At 41.5% G+C, this 19270-nt stretch overlaps 1 protein-coding gene across 1 annotated transcript in view; it reads left to right on the forward strand.

Annotated features, from left to right (window-relative positions):
- The window catches only part of LOC115052736 (interleukin-1 receptor accessory protein), a 40427-nt gene extending 21712 nt beyond the window's left edge, over positions 1–18715 (forward strand). The window contains exons 8-12 of the mRNA XM_029517038.1: positions 1537–1663; positions 2598–2746; positions 13219–13362; positions 14647–14790; positions 15504–18715. Of these exons, the coding sequence (XP_029372898.1) occupies positions 1537–1663; positions 2598–2746; positions 13219–13362; positions 14647–14790; positions 15504–15955 (1016 nt within the window). The 3' untranslated portion in view covers positions 15956–18715. The remainder of the gene's footprint in view (positions 1–1536; positions 1664–2597; positions 2747–13218; positions 13363–14646; positions 14791–15503) is intronic.
- Positions 18716–19270: the final 555 nt, after the last annotated feature.

A 19270-nucleotide genomic window follows, 5' to 3' on the forward strand; every position in this document is an offset into this window, starting at 1 on the left:
CTAAGATATACCTTACTTTATGGTCTGTTTTCTTCTAAATCAATCTAGTGATTGAGACCATAAACCCATTAGGAAAACATTTACTGAGATAATAAATCAAGGGAGAAGTAAGGGCATTTTTCCATAGATTTCATTACAACTTATTTTTACAACCAGTGCCGTCACCCCCTGATGGTCTTATGGATTAAAAGTCTTCAGATTTAGCTTCTCACTTCAGACACTGTCTGGTACTGCTGTTTGAGTAGCAGAAGTGATAGTGACACACAGAGGGCACCAGACCTCTGTTTTCAATACAGTAGATAAGTTTCACTTTCCACTCTCTGCCGTTAAACTCTGACCATCTGAAATGTTTCATGTTTTCTCCTTAGCTAAGGAATTATTAAAACATTATATGAAACACTCTTAATTAACTCCCTCCACTAAGAAGAAATTAAAACTTGTGTCATGCTTGAAGTGATCAATAATGACAGGGACTATTTCACATGGGTTATGTTTAATGGTCCTTCATAGTCAGAGTTTTATCTGTGTAATGTCTTCTCACTAAAAGAACCTCTCAGAGTTGTTCAGGCCTTTGGCAACAGCAGGTCTCTTACACATCTGTGTCCTGCACCCGGAGCTGGACCCTCAGGACATAAAGCTGCCATGGCAGTGATCAAGAGGCGGCAAATCCTAAAAAACTTCCTTTAAATTGGGTTTCCTGCAGCTTGAACATTTAAAAAGATAATCATCTGTACAGAATCAGCGGAGGCAACAGGAGCATGTCCCAAAAAAACCCATCAACAATGGATAGGGCCACACTCATCTGTGGCTGTTGCTCTGTGGAGCTCTACTTCAGGAGACACTCTCATGGGTCATCTCAGAAGATTTGTGACTGACAATCCTCATTCTAACATTAAAATATATTAAAATATAAATATTGAAAATATCTGACAATTTGAAAAATATACTATAGTGAGGAAATGTAGCTTGTTTGTCTGTTGCATAGCAACCATTGTGCAATATGCATCGGCAGCCAGGAAGACCAGATTTTTTTTATATTGATTAAAAAATGTATATTGATGAAATAAAAATATCATAGTTGTGTGTCTATTGGTTTAACTTTTTTCACAATACTTCATAAGGTTTTTTTTAAAAGCAATAGCTCACTTCAGTACGTGGAATGCACATATTATAAGCACATAAGGGCTAACATAATGCTAACCTGAACAACACCCCCTATCTGTGATTTAATAAGCCTATTCCACGGCCTGCCGCAACACAACAACAACATTAGTAACACCAACAAACACTAAGAGATTACATTCCATCTGAATTACATCTGAACTCACTCCAAGTTTATTTTATGCCCCTGAGCACATTAAAGCCCCAGTGAGCTTTGTGCTTTCTCCTCTGTCAGTGGCTCCAACCTCAGAGCTCACTGGTTCCTGCTGAAGATATGATTAACTTTGATTAACGAGGATTTTTCTTTTGATAATGACCTCAGTGAACTTACAGGAGGTGATGTTGTCTAAATGTGTATATTTGTGTCTCCCTCAGGCACAGAGGTGCGCCTGGTTTGCAGAGGCCTGTTCCCCTACCTGGACTCTCCTTGGGATATCTGGTGGACAGTTAATGGGAAGACACTGGATAAACTTGCCGACCAACGCTTCATGAAAAGCAACAGGTGGAAAGAAAAAAACCTCTGTACGAGTAATTTAAGTTATGGCTGCTGTTTGTTAGATCGGCGTAAACGTGGACGAAAGAATATGGAAGTGTCTTTAATAATGAATTAACAATTAATTTAACACAAAACAGGCTGCAGCAACTATAATAACTTAATTGGCCTCTTCGTCTTGGTATGGAGTGCCTCCAGGTGCTGTTTGTGGCACCTGGATGATGGACCTACAGCAGCTACAAGCTGTAACTACCTGTAGTTGCTGCAGTTCCATCATCCGTGCTGAATGTAGTAGGGTGCCCCTTGTGGAAAGTCCTTGGATGCTGTGGGTTCCCATGCACAACACGACACACCACAGTACCTTGGTTTTGCCAGGTCTTTATTTATTACACAAATGTGTAGACACTTGGCCCCAAACACACCCACCTCCACAAAGACCTTAAACTTGGCACTGGGGCCTATACGTACATCCCTTTCAGTGTCACCTCTTTTAAAGGATTATTCATCCCCTCTACAAATGCAGACCTCCAAGTCAAAGGGTTTGGTGTTTTTCATGAGCTCTCTTGCATGTCAGCTGCCTCAACTCAGTCCTAAATGACAGCTGATGACTGTAGTGTTCATCAAGAATCTGTTTCAGAAAGGGGGCTCAGTGAAAACTCTAACATTGAACTGACAGGCACTATGAGTTTTCTATTTCAGAAAGGGAGCTAACTCATTTACTATGGTAACTTAAGAATAAGGTATGCATATCAAATATGCAAAGACAGATACTTTTCTGTTATTATTAGATGCAGTGCTGTTGTTGACACAACCCAGAACCGAGCAATTCTTCAAAGAGTCAATCCCAAGTCAAATACTCATGATTTATTGGGCATAAATCTTCCTGTAGGTAGGTCAGTGTGTGTTTTATTTTGAACTATATTAGGACTGTTTGTGTTTGCAGACAGGTGAAATATGACTTTGGGGACCGAACAGAGGAGAGTGTACTGGTGATCCAAGACTTCAGATTGGAGGACATGAACAATGAGTATAACTGCTCTGTGAGAAACAACAAAGGCTTCGAGACCTGCAGAGCTCAGCTGGAGAAGGAGGGTAAGAAAAACAAACATCCACCTCTGACTTGTGAAGGTGGAGACAATAAATATTTTTTCACCCTTTCTGCTCATCAATAAGCATTTTAGGAAATCATCTTGTCTCAACTGGAGGGAGAAGTCTTTGCTGCAACTAATCCTTTACTTATTCAGGGAAGGTCAGTTGAGAGCAAACTCTCTTTCTCAATGATGCCCTGATTACAAAACACATGGAAGACAAACACAACACAATAATGAATTAATAATAATTCAGATTGTTGAACAACTACTGTATTTCAAAGGATGAATCTCTAATTTAAGGACAGGTTGTAAGTCATCCCACCTCTGGGGGGCATAGGCTTGAAAAGCAGTCCTCCCCAGTTGGATCCTTCAGTTATGGGTGTTTAAAATCAAAATGTCCTGTGAATGAGTTTGCAATTGCAAGTTTTGAATGAAATTAAACTGGTAAGATATGTAGGTAAAAGCTGAAGTAAAGCCTTGTAGATAATAATCATGCAGTGCTTTTCCCTCCTAACAGTTAGAGATTGCCATATTTCTGAACCCGTCCTTTATTATAAAAATGCGAATGATACACTGCATCAAGGGGGTTCAAAGCCAAAGTATACAGTATACAGAAGTCTTCTCATTCAAATGAATAGGAAAGTGTGTCCAAACCTTTGGCTGTGCTGTATATATACAACATCAACATAATCTAAATCAGGTAAAAATGTGGCCTGTACAAGTTGTTTTCTGCAGTTCAAGGTAAAACAGGCTTTGTTGTAATAAAAGAACAAAAGTTTTCTCCTAAGTCTAAGTCAGCATACAAATGGGTTGTGGTATTTACTAAACCAGTACTAAAATCATTACTATGAAGAGAAAATAAAATGGGGCCTAAAATAGATCCTTGCGGTACCCCTTTTGATAAATTTAAACAATTTGTAACCATCAGCCAGCACGGCTTGAGATCACTCTGATTTGAAATAGTTTTTAAACCAAGTGAGGGCTTTTACTGGTTTCCAGGCGGCTGATAAGTGTGGTTCACTGTATTGAATGCCTTAGGTAGATCTACAAAGAGAGCTGTGCACACCAGCTTATTATCTAAAGCATGGACAATATCATTGACCACTTTAGCTGCTGTGCAGCTAATAATAAGAGTTGTGGATCTAGCTGATCTGCCCCAGTTGAAGTTTCAGGAACAATGCCACGAAGGGCTTCAAATACTTCTTTACCTGAGAAGGGCCTCAACGAGAAACTATAGGGACTAGAGCTAGCAGAGATAGTAGTATCGTGGACTGAGACAGCAGCTAATAAGCCGGATTTCTCAAACAAATTGCCAGCAGCCACAAAGTGTTTGTAAGTAGCATTAGACTGATGTAGCTTATCTAATATTTTCAAAGAGTCACTAGTTACTTGATTTGGTAATGTTGAAGTGTGACTACTTGATAGTCTTTTGCTGGATTTCCACTACAATTGGATGGGGAAGAGAGATAAGAAGATGCCTTGGCGTTATGAATAAAGGTGAGAGCCTGATTGCACAGCTGGTGGAAATCCCAATCCGGTGGCATGCATTTTATTTTACTCCAGGCAGTATCTCTGACCCTTAAGCCTGGCTCACACTACAGGATTTTAAAAATCTTATAAGATTCTGAAATCGGGTTGTATCACACATACTGTAAAAGGAGAATCTTATAAGATTATCTTCTCTTCTCTTCATCTCTATGAGATGATGTGATCCTACATCATCTCATAAGGAAGCAAATGTAAACAAAAGCACAAAAAATTGAGCCTATTGCACTGCTGCTGGCTGTAGCCATTATTTGCAGTGGAAAAAAAGAAAAAGGCTAAAAGAATCTGGATGAAGAAGTGGTTGGGGAGACGCAGACAACATGGGTTGTCCATTCTACTTCCAATGATCATTTCTGGTCCCTCATAGGCGTCTCTCTCTGATTGGCTATTGACATCGTCAGCAAAAATGAGTGGCGTAATCATCCCAATAAAAATAAAACATGTTTGAATTTATCAGGGCGCCTCCAATTGTCGGGAGGGCCAATCGTGGGCCTTCAGATTGATCCATCACCCGCTCACACTAGAAATGAATCTGGCCTGATAATCGGGGTAAAATCAGCCCGAGAATCCTGTAGTGTGAGCCAGGCTTTAGCATATTTTGGATTTGTGAGGAGAACCAAGGAATACTTCAATTTTTTACTCTTATGTTTCTTAAAAGAGGCATGTTTAGCAACAACAGTATTTAAGACTCTAATGAAGTGATCTAGAGCAATATGAGGATCAAGAATAGAAGCAGTAGATGAAATGTCAGTCTTGCAAGAAGACCTGGTCCTCAAAATTTTTTTAATTCCTTTTCACAGTTATTTGAGGTTAATATTTTTGTAGGCTAGTGTCCCTGATTCAGGCAATGGGACAATGGTCACTGAAATCTAGAGGGAGAACACCACTTGCTTTAAACTTATTAGTCAAAATAAGGTCTAAAAGAGAACCACACTCAGGGTTATTTGTGTCAAGCCTTGTTGGGGCAGTGATTAACTGTGTCAAATTCAAATTGTTACATACATTTTTCAAAGTATTTGATACTTTAGTTAAAAAGTTTAGTTTCAGATCACCTAACTTCTCATGGGCGGATATTAACTTAAGTCATTTTTCAATAGTAACAGACGGTAAACCCCAACTAGGAATAGATTTTCTCAAGTTCCCTAAAGTTCCCTTCCCAGTGTTCCCTAAACAAATTCAGTGCTACATATTCAAAACATTTAGGCCTTGATATAGACTTGATAACAGAGACAGAAAAGCATTTTTTCACATAGATCAAAATCCCTCCTCCTCTTGTAAAATCCTCCGTGTCAGTCCTGAAGACATTATAGCCTTCAATTGCAATATCTTTATCCTCAATAACATTAGACAACCAGGTTTGAGAGAAAACAAAGATATCACCGTTAGTTTGTTGTGCCCAAACCTAAATAAAATCTAATTTACCAAATTACATTCATGTAGGTAACCTTTTTGCTTGATGAGGTCTGTTTCATTTGTGGCTCGTAGGCAGTCCGGACAGACCTGCAGTCTGAAACTGGTCTAATATTACAGTGAGCTTTTGAACAGCAAAGATTGGTTAATGAATAAGAATGTTATTTACACCCTTATCACAACTTTGGGAATAATCATGCTCATTTGGAGCTTAATACTGGGATATTGTGAGTTAATGAACCACTCCCAAAAGAAATAGGACTGGCAAGGGATTTAACATGAGTGGGAAGTTCAAATCAAATGAAATCAAATCATATTTATTTGTATAGTGCCAAATCATAACAAAGTTACATCAAGACACTTTACATATAGAGCAGGTCTAGACCAAACTCTTTATAAAATGATTTAAAGAGACCCAACAGATCCTCCGATGAGCAAGCACTTGGTGACAGTGGCAAGGAAAAACTTCAAGAAAAACTTAAGAGGCAGAAACCTCGAGCAGAACCAGGCTCAGGGGGGGCGGCCATCTGCCTCGACCGGTTGGGTTGAGAGTGAGAGGGGGGGGGGGCGGTAGGCAGGAACATGTTGCTGCATGAAGTTCATGGAGATGAGCTGTAGTACAGAATTCATGAAATATGGGACCAGCAGGTGTTGCAGGAACATGGGATGGCGATGAGTCACCACCTGCAGGATGATGCAGGATGAGGACAGGGAGAGAGAGGAGAGGAACTGGGAGAGACAGAGACTTTGGCAGAACATGGTTAGTAAATGCAGTATAAATGCTTAGAACTGGGTGAAACTGTGTTTTTTAAGAAGGATGGTTCTTATCAGCGCATGCAAGGGCGGAGGAAAGGACAGCGAGAGGGAGGGAGAGAGGAAGAGGAAGAGGGGGAGAGAGGGTGACAGGGAGAGAGAGACAGAGAGAGAGAGAGAGAGAGATGCTCAGTCGTTCACCCAGCAGTCTAGGCCTACAGCAGCATAGCTAAAGAGTAGAACTTTAACTTTTTAGCTATAAGCTCTGTTATACAGAAAAGTTTTAAGCCTGGTCTTGAAAATTACTAAAGAGTCCGCCCCCCGGACTGATACTGGAAGTTGGTTCCATAGAAGAGGAGCCTGAGTTTCAAGACCAGGCTTAAAACTTTCCTGTATGACAGAGCGTACAGTTAAAAAGTCCTCTACTCTTTAGGTATGCTGCTATAGGCCTAGGCTGCTGGGGGAAGGACTGAGCTTCTCTCTCTCTCTCTCTCTCTCTTTCTCTCTCTCGCTCTCTGTCTCTCCCTGTCACCCTCTCTCCCTCTTTCTCTCTAACTCCCTCCTTGCATGCGCTGATAAAAACCATCCTTCTTAAAAAAAAAACAACAAAAAAAAAAAAAAACAAAACAAAACAGTTTCACCCAGTTCTAAGCATTTATACTGCATTTACTAACCATGTTCTGCCAAAGTCTCTGTCTCTCCCAGTTCCTCTCCTCTCTCCCTGTCCTCATCCTGCAGGTGGTGACTCATCTCCATCCCATGTTCCTGCAACACCTGCTGGTCCCATATAGCATGAATTCTGTATTACAGCTCAACTCCATGAACTTCATGCAACAACATGTTCCTGCCTACACCCCCCCCCCCCCCCTCCAATGCCTGCCTGCCTGTCTCTCTCTCTCTCTCTCTCTCTCTCTCTCTCTCTCTCTCTCTCTCTCTCTCTCTCTCTCTCTCAACCCAACCGGTCGAGGCAGATGGCCGCCGAGGTTTCTGCCTCTTAAAGGAAGTTTTTCCTTGCCACTGTTGCCAAGTGCTTGCTCATCGGGGGATCTGTTGGGTCTCTTTAAATAAATTTATAAAGAGTTTGGTCTAGACCTGCTCTATATGTAAAGTGCCTTGATGTAACTTTGTTATGATTTGGCGCTATACAAATAAATCTGATTTGATTTGATTTGATTTGATTTGATAACTGAACGATCTGCCTCCAGATTTACTCTTGGAGACTCTAGGAACCACAAGTAAACCTCCATCTAGAGAGTGGAGTGGCCTGCTAGACATTGACCTAGAGCTAGACCTGCTACAGTAAGGAGGTAAGGAGTAAGGAAGTTAGTGGCAAGCACCAGCCTGACCTGCACCGTCAAAGACAGGGTTACCATACACATGACTATACACAGTGAAATTAACCAAATTGCTTATCAGCCTGTTGGTTCTCTTCCTATTTAAATGTAACCAATCCCTTTAAACAGGTCCTGATCAGTCCAAAAGTAGTCAAAATTGTTTATGAAGTTTAGTTTAGTGGTAGTAGTGTAGTTTGGCACCCATGTGTGCAGGCTAAAAAGCAAACAAGCTAAAGAGCTTTTGGTTGTAGCAGGAATTGGGCCAGACAAAACACATTTTCCAAGGCTCACAACTGTGTCAACCAAACACTCAAGTTCACAGTGAAGTTTACTGGATTGTCTGGACATAGCATCATTAGTTTCTCTGTGCAGAAATGCAGCGTGAACTTGGGGGGTGGAGCTCACCCCAGGTTCATTACAGTTTGACTGCTAGCTGGGTTTCCTGCTTGCTGACTGGTCTTGTGGAGGTGTTTTCACCTGTCTATGATACTGCTAACTCACTACCTTGATTTCATTTGTAACCAAATGTTTCTCGCTTTGTTGCTGCACCTGTAAGGTGGCGAACATGCTGGTCTGACTAGATTTGTAGCTCAGTGTTTCCCGCTCTGTGCCTGTTTGATACAATCTGTACACTGTACACTGCTGGTGTTTTACTGTGATTGTAGCTGGGGGTTTCTCACGCTGGCCTTACGGTGCCACTGTTGCCGATTTAATAGGATTCATAGTCAAGTGTTTTCGCGCTCTACTGCTACGTGGCTAACCTTTCCAGCCACAGGTGGGTTTCTCTTTCCTATTGTAAAGTAACTGAGTGTTCCCGCTCAGCTGCTCTGGCTATGCTGACTGTCTGTATCTTCAGACAGTCTTAATCAGCACCCTGGTGGTCCCTCTGCTGCTGCTTTCACGGTTACTCCAGAGCTACCACTCCAGAGCATTGATGAGAGTGACAGCCAAGCTTGTCTGCACCTTGTTGCTAGCCAGCATGACGAGGACACACTATTGAATCCTGCCTCCAGGAATCTCTTTACTGGGGATGGATCAAGGGGGCAGGAGGAAGTAGAGGGGGGTCCCCCATTGGGGTTGGACTCTCATGGGTCATGTGTAGACTCCTTGAGGGAGCTGAGACTGGTAAGCAGGCCATTCGATTGGTCATCTCACGGCTTGGGTTGGACGCTGCCCCTATAGAGGCTACTCCCTCTAATGCCTTTTTCAAGCATGCTCTACAGCCATCTGCCTTCAGGTTTCCACCCTCTGAGCCATACAGCAATGAACTACAGAGGTGTTGGCCAGACCCCAAGGCTTTCCTCCACCTGCGGAGTGACTGCAGTGCTTTGCCTGCTATGAAGGATGCTGCCCAATATGGCCTAGATCAGATGCCTGCCATTGATGCTTCCATTGCCTCTCTGATAGTGTCTCTGGATGAAGCCCTTAGACCTGATGCCCGTTGTCCACGTCCACAGCGTAGGATCACTGATGACCTCCTGACCAAGAGCTATGATACAGTGGCCTGGATGGGGCTTATTGGGAACTCCCTTTCCCACCTCATTCTGGCTCGATCAGAGACTCCAATTTACAGAAGCAGATGCCCAGATGCAGTGCCTGAGTGGCACTTCACTCCAGGCATTCATGTGCATGACCAGAAAGCTTGGAAGACCACATTGACATTGGCTTAGCACCAAGTGTGGCTCTCTCCCTTGTCAAAGGGATGCAGAAAGATACTCTGCACCCTACCTGTCATTCCAGGACAGATGTTTGGGCCTGCAGCCCAGTAAGTTTTGGAGCACAGTGTGCAGGTGAACAAAGTCAAGCAACAGTTCGCCCTCACCTAAGTCGAGACACGATAGCGCTCCTCTCTCTGCAGCCAACACTCAGGCTCTCTGCCCTCTGCAGCCTGCCTTTCAGGTGCTGAAGGGCAGGGCACCCAGATCCGGGTCTCCTGCCGAACAACCTCCCAAGCAGCCCAAAGCTCGTGGCAGTCAGACCTGACTTCCTAGCGCTGGGCCCCAGCTATTTCTTCCCTTCAACGCTGGGAGGTGTTGACCTCAGACCCTTGGGTGTTGTTTACGCTGTCCAAGGGATACAGTACTCAGTTCAGACGCCGACCCCCCATTGAGATTTCAGTATATTGGATATATTGGATTTCAGTATATTTTTTGTCCCGAAGGAGGACGGCAGCCTAATCCTTGATCTCAGACAGCTGAAGCAGTTCATAAAGGTTCTTTGTTTTCACATTTTTCGCACAACAGGTGTTCTTCAGGTTGTTTCAGAGAGAGATTGGTTTGTGATCATCGATTTTAAGGATGCATATTTTCATGTACCAGTAACAACCCACACAGCCCTTCGAAGGGCAGGCAGTTCTGCATGCTCCCCTTCAGGCTCTCACTCAGCCCTCGAATCTTTACAAGGAGTGTTGCAGCAGCACTTTCACCTCTGCAAAGCAAGAGCATGCAGATTCTCCCCTATTTGGATGATAGGCTCATATGTTCCTCACCCCAGGAGCAGGCCATTGATGACATTGAACATAGGCGAACATAGGCATTGTTTTCCAAATGTTTACTGGGTCTCTGTGAAGCAGGACGCACCCATTATGTAGAGCTCATCTGATGTTAAGTGTGACTTTCCTGTTGGAGCAGCTAACATTAGCAATTAACACAGATGGCTTGTTGACAACAAAGCCTCCATGCTGCACAGAACAAGAAAATACATACAGGTACATGCCAATTCTTTACCAGACTGACTGCTACGTGCTGTGTGATCTTACTTTTAAACGCACAACCAGCTGCAACTGCTAATTGTACCTGTGCAGAATCATATGCACTCTGGCTCAGCTGCCTTGTACATGGATGAGTTAAATCTCTCCACAGCTGTCAGGAGACTGGAAAGTGTCCGGTGTCCATCTGGTATTTTTCAGACGTGTGCACATCTGTCTGTGCAGGATGAAATGGTAATCCCATGTGATTTCTGCTATTGTCTTTGAGTAATGTCACCAGGGAAAATTATATCTTCACATGACCATTGCATATAAGCAACGTGAGACGCCTGATAGCGCAGAGCACTAAATCCTTGAAGCACTGGTTTAATTTGTTTCTTCCAGCATCAGTTAGCTGCACATGGGAGAAACCTGCTGATGCCATATTTCTGCACTGCATCTCTAGCTCTGAGTTTCCTCCACATCTCCAATGATGCTACTAATGTTACCTGATCCTGCACCAGGACTTCTTTGAGAATATCCATGCAGTGTGTTGTCATGATTTGCTTCTTTTGAAGCAAGAGAGAACTTGCTTTGAATTTCATACTGAGAGAGGTTCCCGGGTCTGCATCAATATGGAAGATGAATATGCTCTGTCCCTGAGCTTTTGATTAGTGTTCGAGCATGGTCAGCTTCATTATCCATCTCAGTGTTGGCATGGACAATCTCTGGGGTCCCTGCAGACACCCAAGCAGTCTTCTCTTTCGAAGTTATTCACAGCCTTGATCTCCTGAACTATGTGGCAGAGAATATTCATGTAAAGAATGTTAGTCTTCAGTACTAGCTATTAAACTGAAGTGGGCCTGGCATCTTCCCATCTGAGAATTCCATTTATACAATCAGCTGTTACCGAAATGAAATGAGTTTCAGTGAACAGTCCCCATTGTTCATGGTCTCATAAATTTTGTGCTTGGATTGGAAAAACCAGACAAATGTCTCCCTTATCATATAACCAAAGTAGATGTCAGTTGCAATTCCCAACATTCTCTCTTTCTCTCTTTCTGTATTTCTCTCTCTCTTCCTATCTAGAGAGAGAGTTTCAGTTAGAGTTCCTAACTTAAATGTGGCATCTGACTTGATCTGTTCTGTAGATTTTAAAAGCACTGCTTTCATCCTGCAGTATATATAACTCATTCACTACCTTAATTGTAATGTGGCAAGCAGCACTTACCTTGACATTCTGCTTGCCTCTGCCTGACACTGGTGCAGATTAAGTCCTGACAGAAGCCAAAGAAGAAGATTAGTCCTTTAAATTATTTTTAATATGGACTAATTATGTATGCATTTTTCTGCTGAATTCCTTGTATTTCCCCCTTTTTGCATTGTGAAAGACACAATTACAAGCTCACTAACTTCTAAATGGCAAAATCTGACCAACAAAGTCCACTAAAGTGACATAGCTGCAGGTGGGTGAACAAGGTTGTCTCTCACCAGAATAAATTACAGGTGGCTGAGATCGAGCCACTATGGCTATGAGCGACTATGTGCAAAGAAAATCAATTAGTCGAATACATTTTATGAAAAAATATTTCTTCTACTTTTTAACTTAAAAACCTGCCCAACTCATGGAAAAACAAGCCCAAGTTCTGTTGAAAATAATTTTTGTGTGTGATTTTGATCTATTTTCCTTAACTGCAGCCTTAGTTTGGGAGATGCACTTTTCTGTCTTTCAGCCACATGTGATGCAGCTTTAATCTAATAAGACATATTGCTTAACAACAAAGGAAGACCAAGAGAGCAGTTAAGGTGTGAATGTGAAACACTGACTGGTGAAAAGTGAGTCATCCAGTTTTCACAGGAGATGGGTTTGAGACAAACACAAGTGTGGCTGGATGGGTCATACACTACTGAGACTCGGAAGTTTCATTAAATGGTCATAACAACAATTATAAACCAGTTACAATGTCTTTCATCAATTTTTACTGGTTATTTAAATATTTGGCAAGGTCAAGTAGGTATTTCCTCTTCATTAATCTATCGCATATTCAAATCAAATGTATATAGCACCAAATCTTAGATCTCTCAGAGTTGCATCAAGATACTTTACAGAGAGCAGGTCTAGACCCAACTATTTATAGAATTACTTAAAGACCCCCAACAAACCCCTCCATGAGCAAGCACTTGGTGACAGTGGCAAGGAATAACGTCCTTCAAGTAGCAGAAAGAACTCCGAAAGAACCAGGCTCAGGTTGAGTGGCCGTCTGCCTCAACTGGTTGGATGAAAATTTTATAGAACAAAGCCAGTAACATTTCAGAGGCCTTAGCGGTTGAATCTGCTTATGTGATGTGATGACTTCATGACAAATTAAACTTTTGGGCCATTAGTATAGCCAGATGGTTAATTACTAGTAAAGAAATACATAACACAATACATAGTGACGCACATCCCATGTTATGCACAGTAACTAAAAAGATGCCTGGCGTAACACTACGAGTTAATGTGCGCTCACTATTTGGCATGGTCAGTGCTGTCCTTTTAATGTAATGTGAGCTTATCAATGATTACGGAAGCTAATTAATGAACTAGTTATAAAGCATTTGTAAATCCTCTTCAAGGGTGGTCTTATATCGTTAAGGTACACTCTGTATTGATTGATTAGTTTATTATGACTGATGTATTATACCAATGGTCTCAGTTTGTGAATCAATATTTTGCTAAACCCCAACTGTGCCTTGTCGTTCCAGTTTCATTGCCGTCAGTGGAGCTGGGTTGTGGTCTCGCCGTCACTCTGGTCCTCATGCTGATTCTGTTTGTAGTCTATCATGTCTTTTGGCTAGAGCTGCTGCTGCTCTATCGTTCCTGGTTTGGCACGGATGAGCGGCACACAGGTGAGCAACAAGTGACCCTTGAACTCTAAGGTCTGTAATGATGTAGGTTCTCAGATAAGGTCATTCATTCACTTAATCACAATGCAACAGTAGGTTTTAACACTCTGAGCCTCTGTTTTTATGATGTTGCTCAAAGGTTTCCAGGTCTTGCCAGTTTTGATTTATTAATTAATTTATTTTTTGTTTAATTGAAAAACATGGCAGGAGAGAGAAGAGGAAAATCACAAATCTTGTGTCTTCTTGACCATGTCACCTGGACCACTTTAGTTTTTATGTCCTGATACTAAACGTCTTCTCTTTAATGATGATTTTTTTTCTGGCTAGCTGCAGTAGTTAGTAGATCTATTCAATCAGCCCTAAATAACCATGAGGCACTGTAGGTGAGTCTGGGACCGTTGCCAGCTGAAGCATTTCTACTTAAGAATTTTACAGCAAAGATTTTAATTCACATCCCTCCACTGGCTTATAAAAAATTACCAATTGGTTGTAAAATTTTTACAGTCATTATTTATCTTTTTCTTAATGGGAACACAAAAAGTGCCAGCAGAGCTCTCACTTTTAAGGGCACGCCAGCATCTGATAGCTAAGATTTAGCTGCTCTGTTTTTATACAAAAAAACCCAAATAATCCATGATTTGATTCCTCTGCCGTCCTGTGGGGTTCAAAACATCGACATTCTTGTTGTGTGTCTGTGTGTGTGGAGTGATAGAAGAAGAGCAGGGCTGATGGGGTTGTGTTGTCTTTGTGAACACCAAAGTTTACAGACTTTCAGAACCCATTTAAAAAGCGTCTATATGCTGCGTCTGTTTAAGTCCTTAATAGAGCGTCATTGGCCAGTTTCCAGGAGGTAGTTTGGATTGTTCGTTCCAGGTTGCCCAGGGGCAGCTGAAGGTCTCCAGTGGAGGATTGTGAAAAGGGCTGTTGCTACCAACACATGGCACATATAGAACAGTGAGCAGAATTTCAGTGTGGTTTTTGTCAGGCTGTGGAAACATTAGAACATCTGTGGCTCAGTGGCCCAGACCAACTCCTCTTTTTATTTTAGTACAGTAGTGGGTTGTTGGTATAGGGTACATGTGTCAAACTCAAGGCCTGTGGGCCACATCCGGGCCTGGGATACAATAATATTATTGATATGGCGCCATACATTTTATTTGATTTCATTCACATCACATTCTCCTGTAAGGATGTGGAATTTGGAGTTGTGGAGTTGAAAACATAACATTTCTTCCCATAATCAGTTGTGTGTGTGTGTGTGTGTGTGTGCACGTGCGCTTCATTTAGACGATAAAGAGTATGATGTGTACATCTCATACGCGAGAAACAGCGAAGAGGAGCAGTTTGTTCTGTCGGAGCTGCGTGGGGTCCTGGAGAACGAGCTGGGATATTCAGTGTGTATCTTTGACAGAGACAGTCTGCCAGGAGGGAGTGAGTACACACACCTAACTGCAGCACACATGACATTGCAGAAAAGTACATAGTGAATTTCACACTACTACTACACACTCTGATACCACAGTCAGGAACACACACCTCAGTAAATACTCTTTAGATGTAGTACTGATACTGATACAACAGTAGATACCGATAGTAATGTACAAGTGTACAGTCTGCAGCATCTCACAAACCAGTGGGTGTCGTCAATTGGCTGCCACTTGGTCAAATCCTGTATTTGTATAAAGTTAGAAGACACGACGCATAGCAAGGGGCTACTGGTCAGACTCAAATCGGTACCACTATGGCAAGGACTAAGCTGCTGACATATCTTTCTTTTTCTTCTTCATATTTTCTTCAAGTTTGTTGAATCAGATCTCCACTTTACTTTGAGTTGGTTCTTAGCTCATGTTCCCTGCATCTCTATACATATACAAGTATTTCTAAAATAATTCAAGCTGATAATGGATCCATGTAAATGAGCTATACTACTCTACATTCATTATTTCTGCCACTCTTATCAGCTATGATTCCTCCTTATATAGTCATTCCTACTGTACAGCTGCTAAGCATCCTGATGCCATCACTATTACTGTCAATTCTTATATCAGTTTTGGTTCCGCTGATATCACTACTTATCCTGCTAACAAGGGCAGAAAAACATTACACCTCTCTGTCAATCCATTAACCCTCCTCTCTCTCTGCAGCCATCACCGATGAGACTCTGAGTTTCGTGGCTCGTAGCCGACGCCTCCTGGTGGTTGTTAGCCCAGGCTATGCCTCTAAGGGTTCCCAGGCACTACTTGAGCTGAAGGCTGGCATTGATGGCATGGCACTGGATGGACACCTGCGGGTGATCCTGGTCCAGTACAAGCCGATCCAGAGGCAGGGCTGGGTGAGGGAGCTGAGGAGAGCCCGGGTGGCCCTGGTACTGGTCCGATGGCAGGGGGACAAGTCCAAAGAGTTGACGTCCCACTTCTGGAAGAGGCTGAGGGTGGAGTTACCTGTCAGGAGGGTTAGCAGCAGGGAGGAGGAGGAGGAGAGCAGTAAGGAGGTCGCACTGCTGAGGCTGCACAGTCAGAACAGCACAAACTCCCAAACAGGCCTCATCAATACAATTGTCAAAGACCCAAAGAAAACATTCAGCTCTGGAGCATAGCCAGGACACAGGTTACATATATACATACGGAATTATGGTTTTCATATCTTTCTCTTAGTAGCTGCTTTCCAAACAAAAGGAACCTGTAGTTCCTGGTCATTGTCATGCAGTAACTAAAATGTAAAGACTTTCATATGTTTTCTTCTCCTTTTACAACTTAAAGCAAGAATTCTCGATAATGGAGTACAAATTAAGCTCAATGGAAAAGTAGTGAGTGTTAAACTGCAGATTTAAAATGGAGTATTAGGGTCAGAGTGAGAAACTGTGGAGGTCTTTGTTCAACTGTATGGATTGCACAAATAAGGAAATGCTTTATGTTTTGACTCATCAGCACCAAATTGTCATCAGTGTCAGAACTTAAGAAATATGCACACTTTAGTGTGTGACAGTTTGACACCAGAGATAATCTGGTGGAAGGTGGAGGTGGCGGGAGAGGAGAATGATGGCCAAGCTGTCTTCTCCGATGAACAATGACTCCTACCCCATGAAGGACACCCTGACTGCAATGGAGAGCTCCTTCTGCAACAGGCTCCTTCACCCCAAGTGTGTGAAGGAGCGATATCGCAGGTCCTTCCTCCCTGCAGCTGTGAGACTGTATAGCCAGCACTGCTCCCAGTAACAAGTACAAGTTTATTCTTGTAAGATTATCATTTTACTCATAAAATTATAACTTTATACTTGAAGTCTCAAAAATATTTTTTCAACAAAGTGGCTCTAAAAAGAAACCTCAGGAATACTTTGTACAGATGAACACAGCAGGTGTGGTTATTCGACAAATCAGAAATGTTCAGCATTGTCAATCTAACCATCACATGAAAAAAAAGTACACAAAGCACAAACACAATCAAATGAAATCAGATCTGATCGGCTTTACATACTCAATCCATTTGGTCCAAATCCTATAGAATTTATCTTTTTCAACTTAGAGAGAAAATGTTATCCTCGCCATAGCATAGACGTTTTTGTTTTGTTTTTTGTGTAGTAGAGTGGTGAGTGCAGCAGTAGAAATGGTAAGACCAAGGAGACCTAGAATTGGTGGATGCACCAGCAGCATTTCGTTCTCTGCTATGGGAACATTTTGGATTTGCTATTAGCTATGACAAAGGGAAAACTGTGGATGAGCATGTTTGATGTGTGGTCGCCACCATACCACCAACACATGTCCACCAGAGTCATCACCCCACTGGTGTCGGTTCACAGCTCCATGAGGAGAGGTTAATGTAGCCATAAAAATACCAAATCTAAATTCTGTTTGCACAGTCATTTTTACTGTAAAGAGCACAATGTTTGTAAGAGCCACAGCACAGTAGAGCTAAATGCTAGATGCACATTAATGGGTAACACTGCCACAGTGCCCATCAGCATGAATGTGGTCACGTTTCAGTTGTTTATTTTTTGTTGGGTTTTTTTTGTTGTTGTTGTTGTTGTTGTTTAAACGGAGCTGGGAAAATTTACTGAAGTAAGGTGCGTGTCTGCAACCAGGCTGTTAAACAGTAAGTGATATGGGAAATGACCATTGAATGTATTTATGTACTAGCTGCCTCTGTTGACATATAATCTCAAAGGAACCTACAGTTTAAAAGACACAAGGAAGTAAGGTTTGAAAGGAAGTCAGAACATTTGGAATCAAAAAGAAGAGCTATTTTGCTATTTTCTACATTAGAATCATTTGTTTTGTCAAAAAAAAACATGCCTAATATTTTAGATACATTTACACACAGTGGGCAGCACGGCGGCATAGTGGTCAGCGCTGCTTCGGTTTCCAGGGCCTGGGGCCTTTTTGTATGGAGTTTGCGTGTTTTCCCCATGCATGTGTTGGTATGTTGGCCCTGTGATAGACTGGTGACCTGTCCAGGGTGTACCTCACCCTCACCCAGTGTGAGCTGGGATTGGCTCCAGCATCCCCTGCAACCCAGAAACGGATAGGCAGTTGAAAATGAATTCATGAACAAATAGACACTGTGTAAACGAAACAGGGTTCATTAGCAAACTTGTGTCATTGTACCACTATACACCTAAAGCAATGTTGTCTGCGTACATTTGTTTGTTGGGTGTTTACAAATCTCATTAGCTGATCCAATGCACATCGAGCCTGCAGTGTCTATTAGAACCATAATATGAAATGACATTATGATTATTTAACTATTCATGGCATATTGAGAAGTAAATGAAAATAATGTAATGTTCGATCTGACGGTGAGTTAAATCTATCATTTATAAGTGGTTAGGGCGAGATCTGGTCCGACTGTTGGGGCAAAAAGTTGAAAGACAAAACAAAAGATAAAGGTAGAATAAGACAATCAAGTCAGAATAATGCTATTTACCTTTATGGATGTTTTCACCTCATTTTCCGAATCAATCATTCACTGCTCATTACCACATATATCTTGTGCTTTTATTGTTTTTTGTTTTTTTTTTGTTATGGCTGAAAGGATAATGGTTGTTTGGCTGTTAACATGTATCTTTGGATTTATAGCATTGTGAATGATAACAGGGCATTTTAGCTAGAGGTAGCAATTAAGAAGTCAGGGGATTACCAATACTGGTCAAGAAATTTCACTTAGGACCAAAGTGTTGCAACTTTCAAATACAGTATTATTTCATGTGAGAGAAATGTACATAGGGAATAAAAATTGTCTATTCAGATCTTTTAATGTTGAGATTATGGGGCACTTGCGTTTCCTGCGTTTTTTTTTGGCATCGCTTTCATTTTCATGCATTCAAAATATAAATCTACTGTATTAAGATTTTTTTTTTATGTACAACAGCTTTTCATCTTTAAAACTTAAAGTTATATTTTAATACAAAAAATAAAATAAACTGCATTTTTTGCCATATTTTTCTACTTTCATTTTAAATAAATACATTTTTGTTAAAATTGTATGTCATTGTCATTCATTTCATTAATTTTCAATCATTGCACTCGTGATTAGGGTCAGCCACAACCATTTGATTTTCATTTTAAAATAAATTTGTAAGATGTTGCACAGTTAAGATTAATCTGCCTTTCACATTCTATGTACGGTAATGTTAAAATAAATCAAGATTGATAAAAAATATCTTAACTCAAAGTACACTTCCTGGCCCTTTTCTGAAAGCTTCACACTGTCGACTGAATAAAAAGCTTTTGACTAATTGTTTGAATCTAGTGAGCACACTTTGAACCACAACAACCTAACCTTTGCATAGTAAGGATTTCCTGCTACAGGGTGTAGTAGAATAAAATAGTCTATATTTCTGTCTGTGTTGTGACTGATTAAGAGACATTGAACAGCAGATCCATATGTGAATCAGAAGGTTTGGGTTGATGACAAG

Source organism: Echeneis naucrates, chromosome 13 (genome assembly GCF_900963305.1).
Source record: "Echeneis naucrates chromosome 13, fEcheNa1.1, whole genome shotgun sequence".
Lineage (NCBI taxonomy): Eukaryota > Metazoa > Chordata > Actinopteri > Carangiformes > Echeneidae > Echeneis > Echeneis naucrates.